This window comes from Branchiostoma floridae, chromosome 1 (genome assembly GCF_000003815.2).
Source record: "Branchiostoma floridae strain S238N-H82 chromosome 1, Bfl_VNyyK, whole genome shotgun sequence".
Classification (NCBI taxonomy): Eukaryota; Metazoa; Chordata; class Leptocardii; order Amphioxiformes; family Branchiostomatidae; genus Branchiostoma; species Branchiostoma floridae.
Window position 1 is genome coordinate 26,438,822 of NC_049979.1, and position 8,095 is coordinate 26,446,916.

Genomic DNA, 8,095 nt, shown 5'->3' on the forward strand with positions numbered 1-8,095 from the left:
GGAGGGTTGGGTCCCTTGTATTCCAATTATTGCATATACCTGAGTCTTGACATAAGATGTGTTTCATTGTATTCACCTGTCTTCAAGCAACCTATATATCTCCAATATGAAGTCTCTACCATGAAGTGACCACAAAAGAACTATGTAATGTCTTTATTAATTATGCAAATATTAGGTATTAATTAGAATAACGCACATTTTGGTATATGCACCTGGCCAAGGGATATCTTCACCTCCAACATGACTGTTTTTTCTAGTATTTAGGAACTGATGCATTTACCCGTGTTTCTTAAGACTGGTACTTTACCAGTGTTTGTGTAGCATTTACCAACAGCTATATCAACTTGCGCGTAGATAGTGTTTATAATGAGAAACTATTATTCACGTGTGTTTTTGTTAGTGCTTTGGAAATGTTTCCAGCACAAGAAAGAAAACACTGTGACAAATTGAAAACATATACCTGACGTGTACCATAGACGGTGTTGATTTAACATACGTTCGCAGTAGCACTGTTTTTATGCTACCTCAGCTGCAAAAATTGTCTTTTTCATTTCAATGTCATGTTTGCACCGAACGATATAGTATCGACTTTCGAGGTATGACATCTTACGGTACGGTAATAAGGTGCCATATAGGTACCAGGTAACACACCATATACGTTACTCCCCAGGTGCAGTATAGTACCAGGTAGCGCACCTCTAATATGTAGTTACCAGCTGCTCTTGGGGGGGGGGGGGCGAAAACGCTAAAGGGGGGGCGAAAACGCTAGTGATCTCGCCCCCGGGGGGGGGGGGGGGCGAGATCGCTGTCACACCGGCTGTATGGAGATGCAGGACAGAGGTCGAAAGGTCAAGGTAAGATTTGGCATGGCCATGATGTCATGTCAGGACATACGGCCAAAGTCCAGAGTCCTTTGTCCACATGTTGACCACTCCCCTGCATGTTATCTAAACAGTGACATTTTGACCCTTACAAAGGCCCCAAATCAATAGTTAAGGTTTGGAAGTCCCTTATGCCCTCTTATGACAAGAAGTGTCTAAGGGTAATGAATGAATGATATGAAGTCAAGACCACGTGTTGACCATTTCCCTGTTCATTTTAGATTTGTTTCACATTGTGCACCGTGTTTCTTCGAAAATTGCAAAGCCTTAAATCTACATCCATTGTTACGTTATTAGTTTAATGAATACTATATAGCTAGTTGTCTTATACAATATACCTAAGTTTGTCTTACAGTGTAGCCATTTTACAAATGTTGCGCAATAAACTTTGACTTGACTTGACTTAGAACGAAACCTATAAAATTAGACCCTTATTTTCTTTTATGTTTATGATGAAGCTTTGGTATCGCCCTTTATACGTCATGACAGAAGTAAGTCCAAAGTTCATAGTTTGGCATGTTGTATCAGGACTACGTCCGACGTCCAAATCTGCGTATGGCCCACTGTTGAAGAATCGAACCCTCTCTGTTTTGAGCAGTGAGTGAGAAAAACGGTAACCACTATGGAAGCCTGTCCGGAAGTCTACACCACACCTCCCGTACAGCCCAAGGAAGACAAGCCTGGGCAGCTGACAAAGGAACAAGTCAAGCAGTACTTCGATGAGGTGAGTTTCAGACGATGAAGAAAGAGACTTATTCAAGACGGCGCAGAAGTCTAAAGTGCTACACTTTGTATCTGTACCTTTTAACCTGACCCTGGACTGAACGATTCAAAGGCTGTGTAGGTAACTAATCTCCAAGTAGGTCGTACAGTGGCATAAGATAGTGCCAAACTGTTAATTCTGTTATGACATCATGTTGTGTCTCTGTATGTAGGTAAACAGCATATAACTCGAGAAGCTGAGTATGGCCAGAAAAGACCCGGGAGCTATAATACGGCTGGATACCAGCCTAAGTGTCCGTTTTTTTACGGACAGCATAACTCGAGACATTATGATTTTGCATGATATTTGTTGGTTGTGTATAGGGGCTGGGAAAGGAAAGGTCAAACACACATCATGCAGTTGTTCGATTTTGGGGTAGGTACTCTTAACCAATACATGAATGAGACCTTAAAGTCTTGAATAAAGGCATGATTATTTGGCGAAGGCTTTTGTTCGTTGAACTCTAGTTTTATATGGTATCACATAACGTAAAGGATACGAATTTTTCCTATCGTCAGAAACACACACACACACGGCTGACAATTCATAGCTTCCGTTGCAGTCTTCGAACTGGGCTGGCTTTTATTGGGGGGTGTTCTGAAACGGGGGAAACTCGCTTTCACGGCAAACTCCTCTCCACAGCAATTTCCCTTCCTCTGCAAACTCCCTTTTCCGGCACAAGAGAACCTAACCCCCCCCCCCCCCCCCATAAAAACGTACCCCCCTTCGAAGACTGCAACGGAGGCTAGACATTTCCCTGGTGTGCCTACACAGGGCTTTGTTCTAGTGAAGGATTTCTTCACGCCCGAGGAACTCCAGCCCAGCAGAGATGGTACAGAAGAACTGGTGGACGCTCTGGCAAAGAGACTGTATGCAGCTGGCAAGATCAAAAGTTGGTTCCTCTTCATCGCTAGAAATTATAGAGAAAAGTTGTTTTCTTTTTAACATGTTTGCTCAGTGCAAGGCCATTGACCACTTCTAGCCACTGAACTACGCTCACTGTAGCAGCATCTCTTCTCCCTAAGTCAGAAACATCAAGCTTCTGCAAGTTCGACGAACTGACTCAATAGGCGAAGCAGGGGTCCGCAGTTGAAAAGAAAATGGAATTTCATCGACATAATAGTTAATATAATCGTTCGAGAAATCGTACAAAATTTCAAATGTAATATTTTATGACACTTAAAGTAAGCCATGACTTAACTTGATTAATTCATTATTCATAACATTTTTCCATTATACTAGTAGTATGAGACTTAAGTCTATGACGCTACCGCGAACGTAAAACCACCGCGAACACCCCATTTTCCAGCTACTGCGAAATTAAAACCCAATAAGCCAGGACCTAGAGTTAGCTTTTACTAGTTTTAGACTAGAATAGACGCCTTTGAAATTGTTTTTTACCTTGCCTGAATCTCTCATGTTACCTGCAATTAGCCCACGGGCAAGAATTTGCAATAAACTTTACCATTAAATCCCCGCGAACTTAAATCCATTTACAGTACGGTTAACGCTTGGGCAATTTTGAAATTCGACGAGCTCCAGCCGATATATAAACTCGGCCGTTGACGCAGGCTTTATTAATTATGAAAAAAATTATAAGCAAATTTATAAACCCCGCCGCAGTCTTCCAATGATGCAAAAAGGTATAAGGTTGACATTATGGGTTGACATTAGGAGTGGGTATCGGTACGGTGTACCGGTACAAACCCGGGGTTTCCTATTGGACCGGTCCGGAAAAACCGGACCTGAAAAAATCAGCTGGACCGGATGGTGGACCTATTACAAAATGAACAAGTTACTTCATCAGACATTCATACGTTTTGGCGCTTACCAGTCGAAGAAAAGAACAGGAGCGAAGTAGAGTAAAGTTTATAGTCATTTCTATTAATGTTTGCCGTCAATCGCTGTTAGCCTTGTCAGGTTTTAGGACGCCGGTGTGAGTCAAATACTCCACCAAACAGACATTTCTTTTTAGTGAAATGGACCATTGTTGTGATTACAGTCAATTCACAAGTTTTGACATAATGAATCAGGTCCAGGTTCAGGTCCGGACCTGGACCTGATCCTCTGAACCTGACCCGGACCTGGACCTGAATTTTCTGTACCGGTACCCACCCCTTGTTGACATTCTTCCGTCACAGACAAGTACCAAGACGCTGACCTGTTCACACGTCTGACAAAAATCGAGGAGGAGTTTCCTGGGACATGCGCACTGCTGCTGAAGGAGGGGAAGATTCACAAGGTCAGATATGTCAACAATGCTGTTTTCTGATAAGAACAACAATAGTAATAATAATGATAATGATAATAAAAACAATAATAATGATGATTACGGTGATATATGACGGTATTCTTTTGCAAATATTTTTTATTAGCCCACAGCAAGTTGATTTTGTGGTTGACATCCTCTGCAAACAGCAAAAATAATGAGATAGGGCGAAAAAAATAAGGTGGGTAAAACAAACAACATGGCAAATTTTGAAAATAGACACCATAAACGTTCGAACAAGAATGGAAGTGATAAAAAAATGGCATTACAACCAACAAGGCATTCATTCTAGAAGTGCACCAGTACATAGTGTAGTAAAAGTGACACGTGTTGTAGACTCATATCACTAACCATGTTGGCAACTACACTCATGGCGTCATATTTGTGCCACTTACAACTATCCAGTAAGTTTCACTTCTGCAACTACAGTCAAGGCTACCTCTCTAGTGTCAATTGTACATACTACTATTAGGTTACAACACAACCTATTTACCCATTTTGGTCAGTATCTGAACATCCCTAAAGAGGAAAAAACTCTTCTTTTTTTTTACTGAAATCGAGCGAAAACTAATAAGCGCGCTGATGTCATCCATAAAATTTACAAAAAAAAACTACATTCGACTAAAAAAGAAAACACGTAACTTGGAAACTATGAAAACACGCCAGTGCCAACATTGATGCCATATGTTTGAACGTAGTGTTGCGTGTGGCGTAACTGGTAGAGCGTTCGACTCGAAATCTAGAGGTCATGATTTCAATACCCACCGTGCCCCCCGACGTTGTGACCTTGGGAAAGGCACTTTACATGACCTTCCTCACTTCATCCAGTTGTAAAAATGGGTACCTGACTTTGGTCGGGGAGGTAAATTAAAAAAAAGACTACCTTCTGTCTGTACCGTGTATGTGGCATAATACACATATAATATACGTTTCAATATAAGTTATTAACTTGAGTGCAGTGCCACATTGTCCACACAAATAGAATGTACAAAAATGTAGAAAAATATGTTTGAACGTAAATATTTGATACGAGACTGCGATATCCATATCTGTCTGTAAACACAGCGTTCCTAAAAACACTTTCGTTCCCCAGGCCTATTGTGACCTGTGGGTCAACGACCGCCTGCTGAATGTAATGGAGCAGCTGGTTGGTCCGGAGATAGCAGGCAACCCGCTGTGGAACCTTCGGCCGAAGGTAAAGTTAGGTTCAAGGTAGAACAAAGTTTTCGGCCCATGGGGATTTCTGTAGTTAAGGGCCACAGGGTGACTGACATCGACGCTGATAATCATAGTAGGGTGCAGTTTTCAAGCACGATACACTTATATGTTGAAGTCGAGGGTATAACCGATCAAAATAAGTGAAAACCCTAAAAAGTTATTGTTTTGAAATTGTTTAAAGCTCTCATTTAATTGGGGTCATGCGGGGCCATGCGGAACTGCAGCCGACTCGCCGAGGTAGTCGGCTGTAAAGGTCACGCGTAATGATACAGGGAATGAGCAAACATCATAATCTTATATACACGATCTGAAATTCGACTCATTATACTACCAGATAGCAAAGTTCATGCCCCGCTGTCTTTCATGTTACAGTGATTTCGACCGCGCTACTTTTTTTTACCCCATCCGGGGTCGCGGATAAATATTAGTGCTGTGTTCTGCTACCTTAGGCTCATGGTTTAAACTACGCATGCTGAATGCGTTGCATCATGGGTAATATGCAAAGTTGAAGGCTCCTGTGACATTAAAAGCAAACATCTGGGCGTGGTGCCTCTGAATCATGGTTTAAACAAGAACTGTTTACAAGTTAGAATCTTCACCTTTGGACTCCAAGCTCTGATTGTAGGAATACGAGAAAAACTCTTCTTAATATTTGTAATTAACGTTAATAGTAATTATACTCACTGGGTACAGCAGTCGATTAAAATACATTTTAAAGCCCAACAACCATCCTTCGATTTTTCCTTGCAAATTGGTGAATAATTGCTCCCAACGGTGGCAATGTTAACGTTGACAATGTTGATGATGACAATGTCAATGCTATTCGGCTTGCTGACAATGCTGATGGCCACACGTGACAATATTCTTACACTGTTCCATAGGTACCAAGCAATGATGAGACAACTGTGCCCTGGCACCAAGGTAAAGCTTCAAATTACTGTGCCTTCTACAGAAATACGAATTAGATAGAGTTTCGAAATGGCATTCCCGCGAGTTCTTTTGGCAGACAGACAGACATACATACATACAAACATACATGTATACATACATACATACATACACACAGAGAGACAGACACACACTCACACACATAAAATAAAGCTAAGCATACGAAAAGTTAAAATTTTCTCCTACTAAAGAAATAAACTCACCTAAACAACACAAGACTGAATCACTAACTCCTCTTCAGCTCTCTGACTCAATAGCTCTGGACACGTGTGTCGTCTCGCGTGTGACGTCAGCAAATGGTCAAAAGTGGAAATCCCCCCCCCCCCCCCCCGTGTACACTAAAACACACCCAGTAACTTTCTAGCGAGGACAGGTCAACGACAATTACTACGGTGTGAATAGCCCGAATGAGTGGCGGGCCATTCTCACCCTGTCTATCATGTAAATGTCATAAACACACACCAAGCAGGCACTGTGCGGGAGTTCACACAAACTAAATTTTATATAACCTCCTTCTTCTATTTATAACGGTTAAAAAGTTTACTTGATGACCAAAAGGTGAAGAGACTAAAGAAATCTTACGACTTCAGAAGTTTTTGAAATGATAGACCCGCAACAATTTTTGTCTCGTATTATCACGCGCTCCGTCAGTTTAGTTGTATTAGCACACCTATACACATCGTAATGTATCTTGGCGTAGTGGATTTTAACTATTAGACTTTTTAACTAATGATCTTGGGTTCGAATCCAAGTTGGTGTACTTTCTTTTTTTTTTCGATAATATTTCACTATTTATCACTTATACGATCGTTCATATTGAAATTTTGCTTACATAATTAATGCTTTGCTTCTTGTGTTCGTTTTATTGAATTAGGAAATATAACGTTAGACTCCAAATAACTAGCAAACTATTGAAAGAAAAGGGTCGACGAAAAATCGTTAATCAACAGACAATTGGTGTGAACTATTCATCCCTGTCCCTGCCGTGCCACTAGATCAGTACGTGGTAATTGGGTACTTTTGCATGTGAAGGGATCGTGTCCTCGCTAGAAATCTACTGGTTGTGTTTTAGTAACGACCCCCCCCCTCCGACAAATCATATCTTGTAACTTTTCTATAATGTAATTCACTAACTCAGATCAACTTTCAAGATTGCGTACGTCGGTGGAGATTAGACATCCAGGTAATAAGATATGCCAAAAATCAGTTACTCAAGCAACTGGATATGATTTTGGAAACGGGCAGACGTTTCATATGGTATCCACCATCTTTCGTCAGTGACACTGAAGTGATCTGGAAGAAAAACTGGTCTTCTATACCCTTACTATGAAAGAAAACAATTTTAGATGTCCAATAGGAGACATTGTAAGACAAAATCATATCCAGTTGCTTGAGTAACTGCTTTGGGGCATATGAAGATTGTTTGTATTTTAACAGACAACTGCTACACTCTGCCAGAGTCTCTGGGCACGTTGATTCCGGTGGCTTGGATTCCTTTGCTGGACGCTACTGTGGAGAATGGCTGTATGCAGGTATGCGTCTGCTTGTAATGGTATGGACGGGGGTAAAATAGAAGGGACTTAGGTATTAGAAAACAGCATGAGGACAAGATTTCAAAATATCAGATCAGTGTGAAATGTGGAGGTGTATTATGTGTCAGTATAACATGTAATAACACTAAGAAGAGTTTGGCGAACGCATACCTCCATGAAATATTTAAAGACTTTTAATCCATCCAGAGGTGGTAAGGTTATGCTGGTCACAAATATGTGAAAACACAGACAGAGAGACAGACAGGCAGGCAGGCAGGCAGAAAGACATAAACAGACACACGCACGCACGCACGCACGCACACACACACAAACACTTGCTTGGTACTGAAGCAGAACTTCACGCTCTTGTGCTGTACATGCTATGACGTTCGTAAATTGTTTTATCAGCTTGGTAGATTACTCGTTAAGTAAGGTTATTCGATACACAACCAGAATTGCACTCACTTCCAACGTTTCGATGTCG

The 8,095-nt window shown here is 41.2% G+C and overlaps 1 protein-coding gene across 1 annotated transcript in view; it reads left to right on the top strand.

Annotated features, from left to right (window-relative positions):
- Window positions 1–1,482: 1,482 nt before the first annotated feature.
- LOC118418827 overlaps window positions 1,483–8,095 on the top strand; it is a 9,441-nt gene continuing 2,828 nt past the window's right edge. Inside the window, exons 1-7 of the mRNA XM_035824931.1 lie at window positions 1,483–1,605; window positions 2,419–2,536; window positions 3,786–3,886; window positions 5,007–5,108; window positions 6,013–6,052; window positions 7,517–7,611; window positions 8,020–8,023. Of these exons, the coding sequence (XP_035680824.1) occupies window positions 1,504–1,605; window positions 2,419–2,536; window positions 3,786–3,886; window positions 5,007–5,108; window positions 6,013–6,052; window positions 7,517–7,611; window positions 8,020–8,023 (562 nt within the window). The 5' untranslated portion in view covers window positions 1,483–1,503. The remainder of the gene's footprint in view (window positions 1,606–2,418; window positions 2,537–3,785; window positions 3,887–5,006; window positions 5,109–6,012; window positions 6,053–7,516; window positions 7,612–8,019; window positions 8,024–8,095) is intronic.